Source organism: Lineus longissimus, chromosome 13 (assembly GCF_910592395.1).
Source record: "Lineus longissimus chromosome 13, tnLinLong1.2, whole genome shotgun sequence".
NCBI lineage: Eukaryota > Metazoa > Nemertea > Pilidiophora > Heteronemertea > Lineidae > Lineus > Lineus longissimus.
This window is the reverse complement of record NC_088320.1, coordinates 325,535-343,672: the sequence shown is the minus strand read 5'-3', so window position 1 is coordinate 343,672 and position 18,138 is coordinate 325,535. Positions and strand designations below refer to the sequence as shown.

At 42.9% G+C, this 18,138-nt stretch overlaps 2 protein-coding genes across 2 annotated transcripts; one reads left to right on the top strand and one right to left on the bottom strand.

The window, feature by feature from the left end:
• Positions 1–248: 248 nt before the first annotated feature.
• On the top strand, positions 249–8,887 carry LOC135497919 (uncharacterized). Its single transcript, XM_064787944.1, has 2 exons — positions 249–428; positions 7,017–8,887. The coding sequence occupies exon 2, from the start codon at positions 7,030–7,032 to the stop codon at positions 8,098–8,100; it is 1,071 nt and encodes a 356-aa protein (XP_064644014.1). The 5' UTR covers positions 249–428; positions 7,017–7,029; the 3' UTR covers positions 8,101–8,887.
• Positions 8,888–9,106: 219 nt separating this feature from the next.
• Positions 9,107–14,374, bottom strand: LOC135498105 (tyrosine-protein phosphatase non-receptor type 9-like). Its single transcript, XM_064788278.1, has 6 exons — positions 13,302–14,374; positions 12,880–13,025; positions 12,583–12,661; positions 10,671–10,827; positions 10,233–10,440; positions 9,107–9,992 (listed from the first exon to the last, which is right to left on the bottom strand). Exons 1-6 carry the CDS (start codon positions 13,538–13,540, stop codon positions 9,760–9,762), a joined length of 1,062 nt encoding a protein of 353 aa, XP_064644348.1. The 5' UTR covers positions 13,541–14,374; the 3' UTR covers positions 9,107–9,759.
• Between the last annotated feature and the right edge of the window lie 3,764 nt (positions 14,375–18,138).

The window sequence follows — 18,138 nt, the reverse complement described above, 5'->3', positions numbered from 1 at the left end:
ACCCAACAGTTTTAAACACTGGCAAAATGTTCATAATCCATGATCCCCAGTTAGTGTCTCGTTATGATTCAGCAGCATGAGTTTACCTCCATACGCCCCCAAGAAAACGGAAACCAATCCTACGACAAACTCCAAGCATCAATGATAAAACACGCATGCGTGAACGCTCTTGCTGTAGGGATCTCTGCCTGGAGTGTTGACTTTATCGCTCTCAGCTGGCACATACCCAGACCTCGTTTTGATATATTTGGCCATGCTGGCCGAACAGCTAAGTTTTGGAGACAACATCGAGACGACAAGTCAGAATCGGAACCTCTCAAGTGCCAAGTTGTGTCAGTGCCAAGTTATCTACAGTTCAGCAAATGACCTGTGTGATATAATTTTTATTAAACGTGGGATTGAAGCAGGTTTAAAAAGAGAAAAAAAAGGTAAGCCAATCTTTTTTTCATCAGTTGCATTTAAGTGTCATTCCACATATTCTGAGATACTTTTCGTCTACAGTGTGTCTCTGAAGAAGTCGTTGATTCAGAATGATTCGGAAGATGTGTTGGTGTGAACGAACATTCCCAAATCTCTTGCCTTCTTGGCAGACTTAACTGAGCGAGTACGAAAGTTATTGCAGAAGAAATGAATACCGTGCGCCTGTGGCACTTCTCTCGTTATGAATAATGATATCTGATAATGGTGCATTGTTTATTCTTTTGTTATGAAACTGGGACTCGATAAAATATGAAAAAACAGTTCATTACTAAGACAGGAACTCGTTGAACTTTATGCCACATTACAAAAAAACCTCTAATCGTCGGAAGTAGTTCGTGTACCTTGTATACATGACATTCCCTTCAACTTCTAAAAGAGCCAATGTCTATTGACCTAGTGTCATTGTATTGTTCAGTTTACTGATAAAGCTACCTACAGCCTATAATGGTAGAGAGAAGTAAAGATTGATGTATTTTACCAGCTTGGTTGTATAAATGTATGATACATGTATGTCATTCATACTAATCGTAGTGCTTTTTACGGGTCATCATAGATATCATATTGGATTGGTGAACTATTCTTATTTTCAAGAATCATCAATGATTCCATGATGAAGGAAACTTTAGCCACTGTAGCAACATATCTGCGCAGTCCACATCATCTTACAAAACTCACAGCTGGTCGAACGCCATTTCCCAAGGATCAATCTCAATGTGGCCTTCGCCTTGCTTCCTCGCAGAGCAATCATTTACACATTTACGCTTCCTTTGCCATCTGAAGGCGAGGATGGCCTGATGATGTCACAAAAGCTAGAGCAGCGACGAGTGACGAGCACGAACGGCAATGTATGCTTCCACGATTAAAAGTGTTGTCACCGAACACGTGACATCCCTTAAAACCCTTCAGCCAAAAGAGTTCGAAGAGTAGAGCCTCTTCTGGAGGTAACCATAGATTCGCCGCTCACGTTTCACGGGAGAAATCAGTGGGCAGTTTAGCTTCATTTGCAAAAGATTTATTCACCTCAATTATGATTATGATTTAATCAGTTCACGTCAGTCATGTTGAAGGTCTATTTTTTTCCGTTCCTAATGACAAAGCTAATAAATCGTGCATTATCCCTGTGCGATTACCGCCAGCTGTCAATCACAGTTTTGATTTTGTTTGAGGATGAGCCGACCTTCTTGTATAAAACGCGAGAGATGATTATATTATCTTGGTGGAACTCCTAAAAATGTATCCCTCACCGTACGCGCATCGATTGACCATAGGTAGGCATCGCAAGCTACCTTGCCGAACACTCACAGAGGACTTGACCCCACTTTTAGCACAAGCCATTGCATCAGCAACAGCACGCTGTCCTCTCTTTTTATATTCAAAAACATGGAATAGGATCCGCCATTGACAGGTCTAAGAATATAAGTGATGGTTCTCAACCTACTATCCCGTGGTAAGGGCTTTGTAAGGACATAATTGCCGCCTCTTATTTATACCTTTCCCCACTTTTATTGAAGACCACCTCCATACTAATGAGAGAGTTACATCAGGCTGTCCTGGCTGTGGATGATGCTACCATCAAAATATCCCATTCATAACCACAAGAAAGCTTTGATGTTGTAGAGCATGTCACGGCGTGGTTGGACACCCTGGGTTTAACGACTTGTTTGTCCCATCAGTTTGATGATGTCATAACCACAATCACTCATCTTCCTTCTGTTGTTTCCCTGTTCATTTGCTGGTTGTATTATCAATCAATGTGCTTTATTCTGCGCAATCGCCAGAATATTCACCCCTGAAAGAATTTTACGTTTTATTACTTGGCTATAGACTGTGAGCGTGTTTTCCGCATGAGAACGGGTTAACCTGTTGAGTGGGATGATGGTCATTCGCAGGATGACTTCTAAGTGACAATCGCTTTTGGCAGATATGGGGTAAGGTACCCATAACAAGATTCGAACCAACAAACACCTGGTTATGAGCAAAACACTATCTTCCACTCCGTCACTTCTGATGCCAAGAATAGACAGGATGGAATTAGCTTTATCATTTGCAGTACGCAAATATTGTCACGCTTATTGAAGTAAATTGAATTCATTAGATATCTAAAAGGTTGGACGGCGAATGAATACCAAGGCGGTCGACGACGGTTGTTGAAATGTTTCCTGCTTCCTCGTGCTAGTAAGTTTGAAGGCCGATTTACAAGTGTCGCATAATTGTTTTGGCGCAGGACTTGATAACACCACAGACTTCGTGCTTGGTGGTTCGGAATGGCTACGAAGCCTACCGAATAGTGTCCGGTACAAAACGTTCGAACAGAAAAACGGGTTATATTGGGCTTGTTCGGGGAAACATTAAAATGCTATCATAGCAGTGAGGAGGAGGAAGACCACCGTATGCCATGTCACATTCATCTCACCCTTGTCTGTTTGCGACATGACAAAACGCTTGATGCCCGCCAAAAAACACGAAAGAAATGGTAGTCACCGTCGGGAGAGGTAAGGCTTCGGGAGGCTGCCTGACCAATACAGAATATGGTTTTAAACATCTTGATCAGCCAAAGCTCGTAAGCCATTGCGGAATACATTAATCGAAGACTGGAGGTTTTAAAACCCAACGGTTTTTTGCTTGCATTTCGAAGACTAGCTCTGGCTGTAAAGGTTCTCTTGTATTCACACTCCAGCCTTACATGTTCTCATTTGTTGTACAGCTGTTTTTGCAGTTCATCGCAGCATACCAACGTGTCCTTGCTATCCTATGTCAACTACGTCATCAGCGTTCCTCGTCGGTGTCATATCAGTATTCCGAGTCATCACACTAATGAGTAAACACATCGCTCCCAAGCAGCATTTTAAAAGTCCGTAACCAAGACACGAATGTATTATTGGTTCAGACCCGTTTGGCATGCTCAATCATAGCTGGTTGCAAAAAGCAGTATTGTTGTAAACGTCAAGCGATGATGATAGCCACTTCTCAAAGAATTTACACCCTCCAAGCATTTCGAGTAGGAGGCGGTCGTCTACTGTCCATCAGTGGTAATACGGCTCTTTCTTCAGATCCTAATGATTCCATTGAGAAGTCATACCGATCCTCTCTAGAAGAGAACGAAGCCGCAGGTACATTAGCCGGACGCTCACATGTTTGCCGTGTTGGCTATATTTGTCCTTCTGCCGTGTCTCCTCATCAACAAACTGCTCAGACACGTCATGTTAGAAAACACCTGGAGATGGAACTATGTAAACCTGTCTTATTTAATGGGGGTGCTCCAGAAAGCGCTGGTGTTTTTATCAGAGTGTAAACGTCTGGGTCCATGTTGACGAAGGTACACTCAATTATCTACGCATCAATCTTTAAGCAAACTCTGATAGTACTCAACTTGATAACTAATTAAACACTGCTTGTCACATCCTCAAAGATGTAAAATAATGTGGGTGTCAACCAGGTAGAAAATGGTTGTCCTTTTATCTTAATATCTGAACAACGTGTGTCGCGAACATGTATGCCAGTGTCTATCAATACATGTGCTTTAAACCTATTGAGATAGATGGATACTTGAGGTCAGGAAAGCGTCTCTTAAACTTGACATAGGGCGTGCGGTTTCTGTCACGTTTTAGCTTGAACACACTGCTTTTTCCCATTCTGAATTGCTGGAAAAGATTACGACCGATGATAGCCTCCACGAGAGTCGGGCGATGAGTACTTGCCACATTTGGATCTCTCGTACAGTGGAACCCCGGTCGGCGACCACCCCGGTAACGCGACCACCTCGCTCTGACGAGCAAGAATCGCCAGTCCCGAATGGTTTCCTCTCTAATTACCATCACAGGTCCCCCTGTAACACGACCACCCCGGTACCCAGACCACGACCACTGGATTGGGCGGTCCCAGTGACCAAATTCTCCCCTCTAACCCGACCGAAGGGCCTAGTTGCCGTGAACTGTTGAACTTATGAATAAGTTCAACAATTTTGGCGGGAAAACCTAATCATGCATTTTGCAACGCGAACATTCAACCTCGATCTGATCTTTGCCCAATTAAGAAGACTAGTTCTCATCGCCGGAAAGCTAATAAACCATATCGCCAAGGTTTCACAAAGGACAAGCCAGCTGCTAAAGACTACGTAATAAAGCGTTAAGCGTCTCATGTCTGCCGGACGATGTGATTGTGGGCTTCTGTCGCCTCATCAAACATGCACTGTCATGTCTGTGAGTTGTCATCTGGTGTGTGGCTTTCTTTAAAAGGTTCAGAAATAATTCACGACTCATCAAAGAAGGATCAAGAGCGCAGAACCGGACGAAACCTGATAAGACATTCTCATTGTTCTCATCAGGATGCTAACGCGTGACGACAATTACAACCCGGGTCAACTTCTGGAAATGACTTGAATGACTCTAACTATTAAAGACCAAACTTTCACTGGTCACTCATGCTTTTCGCTAGTGGCTAATGGCGGGATTCATGCCGAATTAAACATAACCTAGACTGTCGTACTGACTTGATGACATGAATAAATTCGGCCTAAAAGTCAAAGTTGGTCTTCTATTCCATGCTGAACTCAGCTGAAGGAATTGATTCCGAACTGAAGTTGGCTTTCTAACCAAAACCGTGAGGGTGGAGCTATTAATGTTGGCCAATACCGAGACGTCTTAATCCGCAGGTCCTGATACTGGTTTACCAAGCAGTTATGTCCTGGTGTTCATTGATCTGTATCTTTGTGACATCGAGTTTTGTGTCAGTGCTAAGACGACAAAATCAGCGTTTTCTAGACAATGTTGATGCTATTGGCTTTTAGATGCTGAACTTCATGAAACAACCGCTTTCCCTAGTGACTCCGTCAAATGGTCACTGTATTAGCAACGCAGTATCTGTTACATAACTGATAGCAATGTTTTCACTCGATGAAGCCTTCTGATGTGGCGCCGGTACCTTTGCCTGTGGCCTTCAGAGGGTTCGCGGTCAGTTGGACTAAAATAGACGACGTTTACACGGTTTATTGACAAGGTGTTGTAAATCAATTAAGACAAGATAAAATTATTATGCAATAGTTTAGAGCAAATTTGAATTAACATGATATGGCAATAATATTATCAATTTATGATCATGTGATCTTGATGTTATCGTTCTCAATACAACTAGCATGTTGGTATTGGTTTAAGTAGCAAACAAGCACTGATCGACATTTATGTAAACAAGGCAAACAGTGTTACATATCTTTGCTTTACCTTTTCACATAATAGTCTAACGACAAGCCCATTAGTCATACTAGTTAGAAAAGCAACGTTAAATTGTAAACTCAAGATTAGATTTGTCGAAATCTGTCGTTCCGAATATCAACTCACTTTGATCGAGCCGACTGTTTATCAACTAAACTGTCCTTGTAACAGGAATTAGTGTCGCCTGGGACTGAATGTGATATAGGTCTACTATACTGATCGATCCCGGTCTATGAAACCGATACCTCAGATGATATAGCAACTATCATCACTTTTGAAATGCATACTTTCTCGAGATGGCAAACTGTCTCATTACGATAGCCACTTCTTGCCGTGCTCAGGAGAATAATAAAATGATGAAAAAACTGACCATTTAGTTATATCAATTGACAGGTCATACTCATTGAAGCAGAATTTGACCCACAAATCTAACAAAACCTGGGCACATCGGGTCATCATACGGTCATCACTGTTAAAATATAATCTCATAATCACTGTTGTATGCAGTGCTCTCACAGTGGGACGCATCCAAGTGTTCCTGCTTGTACTCTAATGCAAGGCATATAACTCTCAATCTCGCCAAGACATACATAGCAAGGTTAGATCACCAACTGGTGGTGATAATGCAAGGCATATAACTCTCGATCTCGCCAAGACATATAAAGCAAGGTTAGATCACCAACTGGTAGTCAGTGTCAAACAGCATGTTACCTTTCCCAAGAGCCCAGATTAGCTTGATCAGCAGGAATAGGGTTATCACTTGTCTCACAAGGTCAGTTCCAAATACAGATATATTTGTCAGCCAAGAACAAAAACAATAACACATCATGTAGGAACTTAATATAACTCGTGTCATCGTTTCGGACCATGATCTGTGGTAGTATGTAATGATAAAGTACATAATTATTGAATAATTGGATTAAGTTATCAGTCGTTGGCGCCATGCACTCGCGCGAGTCCACGGCTTGGTTCCAAGTAGGCCCGAATCTCTCCAAACACAACACCTGCCGATTAGTTCATGAAATGTTATGGTACAATTAAAGCTAAGATGTCTCTTTCGTACGTAATGTTGCGTATTTCGTCAACTTTGGACTCAACTAGTGACTTTGAACTTGTCCTTGACGGCCAGAAGCCGGCCAGTGGTTTAGCAACCGATGCGAACGACTAATGCCTTATATCATCATTGTCGAGGATAATGGTTCTAGATAAAGACCAAAGTCCTTGCCATCAACATTGTTAGTATCTTATCTAGACCAAACTTATTAAAATATGACATATGATATGCATGTCTGATACTCTTTGATATATTGTCTCCTTCTCTACTTTCAGATAACCCATCATCATGGATGGAAGGCTCTTGTTCCTCGTCATCGCCCTGAGTGCCTGCGGCAGCTTGCTCGCTTGCAAGCTACCACGCGAGCCAACCCAGGGAGAATACATGAAGTATATCGTGTGCTTGCAGAAAGCTACTGGCTTCACTTCGGATGGCGGAAGATGGGGCAGGTCGGTGGTGAATGTCCTTGACCGGAGTCAGCCACTCAGGAAGCTATTAAGATCGAAGAAGACTGAGTGTGTGCTGAAGAAAAATCCTCAGCCACAAGATTACGTTGATTACGTCATGTGTCTGCATAGCAATGGCCACACTACTGATGGAGGCCGTTGGGGAAGATCTGTTGATGAAGGGCTCACCAGAGATGGACTCAAATCCAAATCTAAAAGGGAAGAGTGTGTACTCAAGTCGAATCCACAACCGCAGGACTATGTCAACTACGTGATGTGTCTACAGGGTACTGGTTTCACCACTGACGGTGGCCGTTGGGGTAGGTCCACTGATAGAGAGTTCACCAGAAACGAACCCGAATCCAAATCAAAACGGGACGAGTGCGTACTAAAATCAAAGCCACAGCCACAGGATTACGTTGATTACGTCATATGCCTACAGGGTACTGGTTTCACCACTGACGGTGGCCGTTGGGGAAGGTCCATTGATAGAGAGTTCACCAGAAATGGACTCAAGTCTAAATCAAAACGCGATCAGTGTGTACTGAAATCGAACCCACAACCACAGGATTACGTCAACTATGTCATGTGTCTGCAGGGCAGTGGTTTCACCAGTGACGGTGGCCGCTGGGGCCGCTCAACAGATCGCGCGAGGCACTACTCGATCATGGAGAAAGTCTTCCGTAACGTCCCCGACTTTGGGCGCTGGTTTCAGTTAAGGAGGGAGAGTGCTCACGAGCAGGCGGAGATTCCGGCCAGACAAGGCGGAAGAGATGATGACCAGGAGACAGTGTTCTCAAGGCAGGCGAATGGCCGAGTTCAAGACTTAGCTAACGCTGGAGTGACCATCATTGAACACCCAGTAAAGCGGGAAATACGGCTACGGGACATCACAGCAAAGAAGTCATCTTAGGTAGAAATTCCACGATAAACTGTGCTTGTGTTTTGCTTTTTTAGTAGGGGCATATCACGTGCCTTCAACACTGAGTCTGGAACCGGTTGCGGTCCTTCCCTGGAAAGCCTATTCAGCTCACAACGATGTCATTCCGAACGATTTTCTCAATTCCATAAGGGGTGTGACATGAAGACGCACTCAGACGTGACATATAGTTGGAGCGTTCAGGAACAGTACGAGCAGTATGTTTTAGTCAAAAATCATTGCGAGAATAGACCGGGTAGTTTGGAGTCGCCCAAAACGAACTAACATTTCAGGCCGGTACCTTGCCGCAAAACATTCCAATAATGCCATATCAAAGACCTTTCTCCTGCTTTCAGAATAGAACTTGCTTAAAGAGTGTACATAGTGATGTGTAGAATACTTTATATCAGTATGATAGTGACGCCGACAAATTCAATATCATTTCATTGTTATTTTGTATAGATAGATCGTTCCTTGGTGGCGAGGCTGTGACTAAAGCAGTGCCACCTGTCGTCATCTGTACACAAGTACTCGACAACACAAGACAGGCCAAGTCCCGAAAAACGCCAGATTCTTTTTGTGACTGTCTTCATAGTAGAAATTCATCCCCGAGACTAAAATGATGTCGTCCGATCTGCTTCCTGTGACGTAATCAGATGGCAATCTCGCGGCCACAACTTCAACCTCGTCCACTGTATTGTTTTTGTTCGAATCTCGCACTTCTTCGAATGTGCCTTTTACGTTGAATAGATGAGAAATATAAACTCTATATTTGTATAGATGATACGAGTTTCGTTAAGATCATTATTCTAAAACGTCTTGACTGCAATGTAGTTTTATCATCTGTGTAAAATGCATTGCCTCTCGGTTTGGGCACAAGGTTTTTGACGCAACCACAACCACTTTGATTGGTTACTACAGAATATGGAAGCAGTCAAAAAGCACTTTGACGAATTGAGGAGGCTGTCAATTACAGAACGAATATTCATGACGATAAGGCTGCATAAAATTAATTTATTGGTAGCAGGCACATCTACATACTGTCTCCGACAGCCTATGCAGATGTACATGGAGTCTATACGACAAGAACATTACACATGTAGATCACAGTTGGTCTCAATCATTTACAGTATAAAATGCAAGTTATTGCTTCTAGTTTAACCACAAGCATGACAGTAAGAGATCAAAGATGGCCCAAATAAACGATCAATCCACTGGCCACGCACTCACAGCACTTGTGCCCGTGCTCCCAGTCAAATGGCCGGTGAGATACAAATGTAAAAGGAGACTAAAGACAGGAACTACATGAGCTAGAATAGGTTCCCGCAATGGTTGTCTCCTGACAGAACATCATCCAGGCATGCACGAGAAATATTTTGACGAAGTCCAACCAAACCAATTTCCTGAGCCGTGTATGATAATCACCTTGAGACTAGATCGTGCATATTACTAGTCCGCCTGTAAACATGCCGTCGATCAATACAATATGATTCTTCTTCCTCCTCTTCCATTTACTGTGACGCAGCAAAGGGATTCATCCTCCAGGAGCACTGTACTTCCTTTCATACCCACCCTGTCCTGATGTTCCAACCGCCATCGTTGGCGACCACTGGAAATTTGAAATTACCGCAGCTCCTCACGAAGCCACCTGGTTTATTTTCTAAAATTCTCACATAGTCGCTTAACATACGCCTTTGAATCTTTGTCTTTGAGTAACCCTTCCCTTGAGCAATGTTCTAGGATTGCAAGATACGTGAAGACATATTGTTGGTGTGTTTGTATGCAAAGAGATCGTTGACTCCGGAGTTTCTGGAGAGTTCCAGTGATGTCCACAGTCCCGATGTCTACCAGGCGCTGGAGCGAAATGTCGACGGTACAGAAAGTTCCTGGAAGGCAGAACAATATTACAAATTAGTTGCATCGTGTTTCAAAACTGCTTTAATAAGTCCATGCAATATACTGTCTTAAGAAATGGTTATAGGCGCAGATCTTGAGAACACCTTTAGCTACCCCACAAAGCAACGTCCATTGGTGCGATAGGTTCACACCGACAAAGGCAAATAAACGTGAAGTTGGAGAATTAGTGTTTACCAGCTAATGAACTAACTTCCCAATCAAACTCGTACCTGTTCTGCCAATACCCGCACTGCAGTGGACCAGGATAGGAGGCCCAAGCGGATGCCCCGTCCAGCCAGAAGTCTGTCTTTCCATGGCCTCGAGCTGGCTCTGTCGGACGCGCGACAAGAAACTTAAGAATGCAGCAGCGGAGCTTGGTACGTCATAGTCGGGCCAACCGGTGAATTGGAGATGGGCGATATCACGGGACTCTCCGGTCTGAAGAGTAAAATATATATCATGTACTGCGTCTCGATGTCGATGTGGATGTAGGAGGATCATTACGAGACTTTGTCCTCGTTATCCATCCTAGATGTAGAAGCCTAAAGGTATCGATTCCCAGCTCGATTAAGCTCTGAGTGTCACGTGGTGTTCTTCGTTTGCTATCAGACACCTTTGAGAGGAAGGGAGTATCCATTTTATCCTGTGACATTGTGGAATTCGCTTACCGTAAGGTTCTGTAGCACCAAGGCAGTCACTGTCAGGTCTTTTTGTTTCTCTATTCCTTTGTTCCGAACCTCGAACTCGCCATACTGGTCCACCTGGCCGTCGACCCTGGGCCAATACTCTCCACACAACGACGAGAACCTCCCTTCACCCGCCAGCCTGAAGGAAGCAGACATTCAGTAACATGCCGGTGTAGCAGTTCAAACTGCCCCTATGGAAAGAGTACCCTGTTGTATTCTGACAGATCATGGTATGGTTCTATAGGGGCCATGATTGTCCACATCTTAACACTAACAGGGAAGATGACAAAAACAACTACTGGTGTGCTGATTGTGGACTCTCCTTTAGTCCACATGGGGTGAGTGAGGCCTTTCCATTCTCACAACGAGAATAAACGAAATAAATGTATAGGTCCAGTATTGATACACACTTTTAATTACTCCACAAACTTGTATACCGCATACAGTTCACACTTAAGTGATCGAAACAACGTGAAGTATTCATACAGGAACGAAGTGACAATGAAGTTGCTTGAAACGTAACGACGTGAAGTGTAGTATTCATGAAGTGTTCATGAAGTGTTCATGAAGTGTTCATGAAGTGTTCATGAAGTGGTTCAATCTGCAATATTGAAAGTAAAAATCCTAAACATATTGATTCTATAAGAAACCTAAATTATCTCATTAAAACAGAAAACGACAAATCGAGAATTATAACTCTACTTACAAGGCTGGCTCTATCAAATCAAAATAAACTGCTGGACCATCCGTCCAGAACGAAAGAATATGGGGCACATTTGCCACCTAGCCTACTTTAGGCCTTCACAGGCTGGACCATTTGTCCAGAAAGAAACAGAAGGGGCACTTTGCCACCTTGCCTATTTGGACCGTTTGTCCAAAGCAAAAGAAGAGGCACGTCTTGCCACCTTCACAACCTAGGTCTCACTGAATCTTCTAAAGTAACAAAGTTCTAACATCCTGAAAGTGACCCATGGTCAAACCGATTTATGAAAGGCGTACCAGGACATATCACTCTTCAGAGAGGAAACTAACTGCAAGCTGCAGGAAGTTGTAAATTCTTGAGATGCTGGGAAAGAGTTACATCAAAGACTACCGAAGATAGCAAAGAAGTGTCACATAAACTATGGACAGTCCTCGGAGGATGCCGGACCTCAATTCCTAGAAAGTTCTGAGTTGTATACTAATTAACGGTGACAGGCACCCACACCTAACTAACTTTAAACAAGCATAAAGTACATGAGACATCATACAGACCTACATGACTGAGAAAGTAAATTATTAAAGTGTGATCTATGAATACCTAGACATCAAATAAAATGCAAATACAAAACTACCAAAACCTATATGATGATTTTGGGCGTTACACTGATGTCTGTGTGCAAGACAAGCATGCGAGTTTGTAATTTAGGACCAATTTCTTTCACTTCTCCATTCTCAACACTCCAGTAGTCCAGACCATACATTCTTGCTGGTAGCTCTATTCAAATTGGCTCAGGGGTATTGATATGCTAGTGGCATATTCAAAGGTTTGGTTAAAACTTAGTGTATATTGAAACTCTACTCTACCTTTGGCTCTCCTAATAGTTTTGTTCACGACGTTCGGACAGTGTACACAGCGTTGTCAAGTGTATAAAAGATCCATTGTCTCAATAACATACTATACAAACAGGACTGGTGCTGCATCACACAGAACTGCTCAATGTTGGCAATTATAACGATCAAAGCTTTTGGTATGAAAAGGCCATTGTCTCCGTAAATGTATCACCAATTCATTCTAAAAATGCCATTCAATGATAATAGTGTTATGTGGCCTCGCAAGCATCACATTCTTACCCTAAATGTCAGCATGTGGCAGTGTGTGAAGTATTCGATAGATAGTAGATCACTGATTTACCTTGTTGCCATGGCAATGGTCATGACTGACTGTTCCCAGATCATTTCCCAGAAGTCCGTGAATGTCTCGTCCAGTGGTCCTGAAAGGACAGATCATGTGAGTGGTTTAGAATGCAATATATGACTTCCGGCTTATACAAATTTGTCATGCTACAGATGAAAAAATGTTTCGAGTCCAAACATGTTTTTCACTTTTGGTTTTTTTCTGCTCCAAATGAAGAAACATCATCAGTCCCAAAACGTTTTTGACTTTGAAAATGTTTCAAAATTTTGAACTGACTGACGCATTGAACCTCACCCTGCGCAGCGATATAAGCGTTTTTCTGTTTGTATCCATCCGCAAAGTTTGCATTGATATAGGTCCCCGAGTTGATTCTGACGCGAGAGTGGTCCATACTCAACACATTGTAATATCGATTCCGGTAGTATAGATTCTCCTCTTTCCTGAAATGATGAGGTCATGGAAGTCAGTTTATCATTCTCATCATCGAACATTGCTTTGAAAATATTGAGGTAAGAGGTATATATTGATTGTATGGGCTAATCGAACTGCGTTCGGGTGCAGCTCCTACACGATATGCGCATTTTTGACATCACGTAATGTCACGTGCAACTCTCACTCTACCCTCCAGTTCCAGCTGAACTCGGGCTAAGGTCCGGGCCCAAGGAATCATCTTACTAAAAGTCAGTGAAATCGACTTGTAACTAATGTGTACTTACGCTGCCTCAAGATAGGTGGCGCTCTTGGGTTCCTCATCTATCGAAATAAACTCGGCTACCAATTCGTTGTTGGTGCTCCGTTTGACATGATTGACCAGTGCATCAGCTGTCAATCCGCCATTGTCCGGCATGTGAATGGACTCTCCTACCACACTTTCCAGCAAGAGAATGGAATCCTTCGACATTGTTACTGGCCCTGGTATGTGCGAACGATGTGCTAAGCCTTCACCACGAGGCATACGGCACTCTGCAGGTGCTACAAATGGCAATAAATGAAGGATTGTGATCTATTCCGATATTGATGAAAACCACTGTGAATAAGAAGGGTTCCTGGTTGATTATAGCTGTTGTGGCTTCACTCCGATCGCAGCCTGTGTTTTCTATCCACGTGAAAACCACGATATTTCCTCAATGAATGAAGTCTGTGCTTCGGATCGATGACTACTCTTGCTAATGGTACAACCAGGGCAGTATACACCGATCTGTATGTATGATTTGCGCCTATGCCAACCACGGTAAATATCGGTTTAAGTGTCGGTAACACGCCAAGGTTTGTTCGTATAGCTGTGTGGAGCTCTTGAAGGCGATTGTGTTGAATACGCGTGGCGAGAACGCTTTATGAGCAATGCTTTGGTCGTGCAAGTATGGTCTCATTGTAATACGTCTACACCTCGCCAGTAGGTCGGCATAGACGTCACTTATTTATCATGGTTCTTGGAAAATACCAACTAAATATTCTCACTGGTCACATTTTAACTAATTGGGTCATGACATCATTGTGATCCTTTGTCGATGGGTGATAGGAATGAAGACTATTGTTTTATTGATAACAAAGGGTATATTGGCGACGAACAACATCATAACGGGGCACTATCACAGCGGATCCTCCAAGGATTCCGTATTCTTAGTCACCTTGGCGAGGCGGTCAATGGATGGGTTGAGGGCCATTAGCTGCAGTCCAGATGGCGTCAAATGCAGCCTGGGAGAGCGGGATGGTCCGGTTGTATCTAGGCAAGGTCCATAGGTCCAGGCTAGCTTGTAGCTCTTCCAGTGTCTGAAAGAGTATGTCATCAATATCCATGTCAATAAGAACAACTACAGTGGCGACGAAGCAAGCTGAGGGTGGGCCATGCATACAATATATGAACACACTCGGGAGGCTGAGTTGACAGGCTGCGGCACTGTTGTGAAAATGACTACGCAACATGTTCAGTTACTGTCTGTCAAAACAGCCGCTGGCGTAGACGTATGGTCCCTGTGATTCAAAGTTCCTGAGAAAAATTCTCAGGGGATTCAGAAAACAGTTGGGAGATGTCAGGTTAATCCCTCAATTACTTCCTGTGCCCACTGGTTCGTTTCTCCATCTGTTTAGACTGACAAGTCAGGAGCATTCCCAGATCCTTCCTGAAGTACCTACTACCGAAACAATACAGAAAGAAATTGATAGCATGGTTAGCTGTTCCCGGTACGAAAATGATCACGGATGACAAATATCTTAGATCTGGTCTTGTGAGGGCCAGGTCTGGGAGGATCAGATTCCAAATTATTGCGTCACAGAAGAACGGTAGCAAAAGAATGACAAGACACGTCGCGACGAGCATGAGCATCAAGGTCATGCTGCTGTCCTTGGAGTCACCTCGTGACGTCACTTCCCGTGTAGAGCTGGTCATCTGCTTCATGTGTTCCTTGTGGCGACTGAGGCTGACCGCGATGATGATGTTGAGCACAAAAACTGATAAGATTGGTAAAGGCTGATTAAGGATTTCTTCAAAGATGAAATATATCCATAAATCGTCTGGAAGTGCGCAATCGACATAGCTGCCGTTGGGACCCGACTGGTACTGAGGGGACATACGCAGATGAGCGCTGTAAATTCCCAATTGAAAAACAAGGAGAATTACGGTATAGATTCTTGCTCGTTTAAGCGTGCACCAGATGGCTGCTTGGAGAGGGAATCTTACTGCAATCACTCTGTCAACTGCTATTATAACCACTGTCCACAGAGAACAACAGAACACTACGTAATCAAAGTAATAGAAAACAATACAATAGCCTGCTCCGCTTGGACTCAAAGACAGCCAATATGGCCGAAGGTAGCCATCAATCAAAACAAGGGTGTCGAAGATAGCCAAATTACGCAGATAGAAACTCATGACATTGTTACGGTTGTGCGGGAGGAACATTACTAAGATGGCGAGGGTGTTGCCTACCACACCTACACTAAGGATAATGGTGGAACTGAAGAACTGAATGGCATTTGCCAACTCAATGTAGTCAGCTACTGAAATAGATTCCGTCGTTAAAATGAATCGACTGTTGTACTTTGGTTCCATGGTCTTGATATCAGTGGGACGCAGTGCTGAAGACCTTCTCCTGTTTGCACAATGATTTTTATCCCTTCAATTAAGGTGTATTGAATTTTCATAACGGACATAAGTAATCGACTTATTTTTTAGAAAATTTGCCTTATACGACCAGTTTTCGTTGGTGCTGTACCGGCCCTGGTGTAGTAAATCATCACCTTGAGAAAGGACCACCAAGGTAAGAAAACGAACGGGGAGTTAAAAAAACATCACTTGGAAACATGTCTGTAGGATTTCCTCTCAACTGGTATTGACAACGACGATCATGATACCCTATTGAATAGTTATTCACGACGCGTTATATAGCTCACAACTCCTAACTGTTATTAACGCTTTCACTGTCATCATCAGGACACATGTGCATTAGACGTCTTCAACTTCATCTCATCTTCTTCAACTTCACCTCATCTTGGAAATAGCATACGGTGATGTTTCATGCCAGTTTCGCGTGGTTAGAGTGTGATTACGTATAATTGCTCGTGGCAACTGAATCTACACTCTGATGATATATTTCCAGAAACACTTATTTTAGAATCTAGCGTAAAATCTTATTATGACGACTCTGGTGGTTAGTCATAGTTAGAAGTTCTGTTTGCTAAAATAGTTCTTTGACATCGATACCAGAACTTTAATTAGCAACAACGGATATTCCCAACATCTACATCTTTGAGTCGTCGATATAAGTCGTCGTTGCTCATTGAGAGAATGTAAGGCCAAATCTCAATCGGTACATTTGACAAGTCAAAAAGATGACGGTTACAGTCTAGTCCGATATCCGAGGCGAAAAAGGTTGATCAGCCTGCATACAATAACCAATATACATCCTGGAACCTTTCTAAGCTCGAGTCGAAGATCACGATCACGTTCTTATTATAAGATTCTTAAGTCTTATTCCGATTCGTTCACATATGCATACATTCGTTACAAGGTTATGGTAAGAATCAACCGATCTTATAAGAATCTAGTGATTTGCTGCATGAAATACATCGGGTTTAGCGTCCCCTGCTACCTTTATCAGCTGATGAGAACCTACACTTTACCAAGACTTTCAGATCTTTCCTGAAATACCTGCTGCTAAAACAGTAAATGAAGAAGTTGATGGCATGGTTGCCCGTTCCAGGGATAAGTATCACAACAAATGATAGATATCTCAGATCAGGTCTGGCATTCGCCAGGTTTGGCAGAGCAACATTCCAGACAAGTGCATCAATGAAGTAAGGCGACAAGAGCAATATGAGAAACGTAGCAACCAGCATGAGTGTCCGAGTCATGTTGTCTTCCTTTGAGTCATTATGTGACGTCACTTCCTGCGTCATATGTTTCATCTGCTTCCGGTGTCGATTGACACTGACTGCAATGACTATGTTCAGTGTGCAGACTAATAGTATTGGCAATGGTGTGACGACGATTTCTTTCAAAATGAAGTATATTCGTAAATCTTCGCTTACTTCACAGCTCACTTGGACACCACGCTCGGTCTGAATCAAGTTTGGAACCAAGCGCGACTGGGGAATGTATATCCCGAACCCAAGTACAAGAAGAATGAATGTCGATATCTTTGCCCGTTTCATAGTGCACCAGACAGCTGCCTGAAGCGGGTATCTCACCACTATGACTCTGTCGATGGCAATTATAACAACTGTTAAAAGGGAAAGAAAATAAAAGACAGAGGCAAAATAATGGAATAGTATGCAGTAGGCTGCTGCTAGTGAAGGGCTCCCAGTAAACCAACTTGCTTGCAGATACCCAGTTGTGAGAGTAAGTGTATCGAAGATGGCTAAATTGCGTAGATAAAAACTCATGACATTCTTTCGATTTTGGGGCAGACACATGACCAGTATGACTATAGTGTTACTAATCAATGCGATTACGAGAAATATGGTAGAACTATAAAACTGAATGGCAGCTGCCAAGTCGTTGTACTCAAACAACGAATTGGCAGTTGGAGAGGGTGTGATTACGTTTGGTTGAATACCGCTGTTCAGTTCCATTGTCGTATTGGTCATTGGAAAAGAAAAGGTGATACAAACCACAGAGGATGAATTAGTAAGGTGAAAGGAACCACATATTGCTGATTGAAGCGATACTTTCAGAATGGATGAACTCCTCAGTGAATGTATTTAGTAAGATAGAATCTAAGTCAGCTGGACATCTCCGAAATCGGGCATACCGATAGAATTCCAGCACATGGACAACCCGCATATTCACCTTCTCACATGGTTCGTCAATTCAACAACATGCCACGAAAGAGCCCCAGCGCATTTCGACACCATTCTCTCCATGGCTGATATCATATTTGTTTGAGATCAGTTTGCTCTTAAGTTGCGGTCTATGATCAGCTACAATATGCAGAAAGAACTATTTTATAACTGCTATTTTCATCTGACATTTGTAATTGTATTCATAGACATGCTATTTCAAGTGTACACACTCGAGTACTCAGGCAAAAGATTCAGTCATAGAGTCTATGACAG

Excerpts from the sequence above, each read along its gene's own strand:
- LOC135497919 (XM_064787944.1), top strand. The coding sequence starts at position 7,030 with ATGGATGGAAGGCTCTTGTTCCTCGTCATCGCCCTGAGTGCCTGCGGC.
- LOC135498105 (XM_064788278.1), bottom strand. The coding sequence starts at position 13,540 with ATGCCTCGTGGTGAAGGCTTAGCACATCGTTCGCACATACCAGGGCCA. Across the intron at positions 10,828-12,582 it reads ACCATTGCCATGGCAACAAG|GCTGGCGGGTGAAGGGAGGT; the intron begins GTAAATCAGTGA and ends TGCTTCCTTCAG. Across the intron at positions 9,993-10,232 it reads TGCGGGTATTGGCAGAACAG|GAACTTTCTGTACCGTCGAC; the intron begins GTACGAGTTTGA and ends TCTGCCTTCCAG.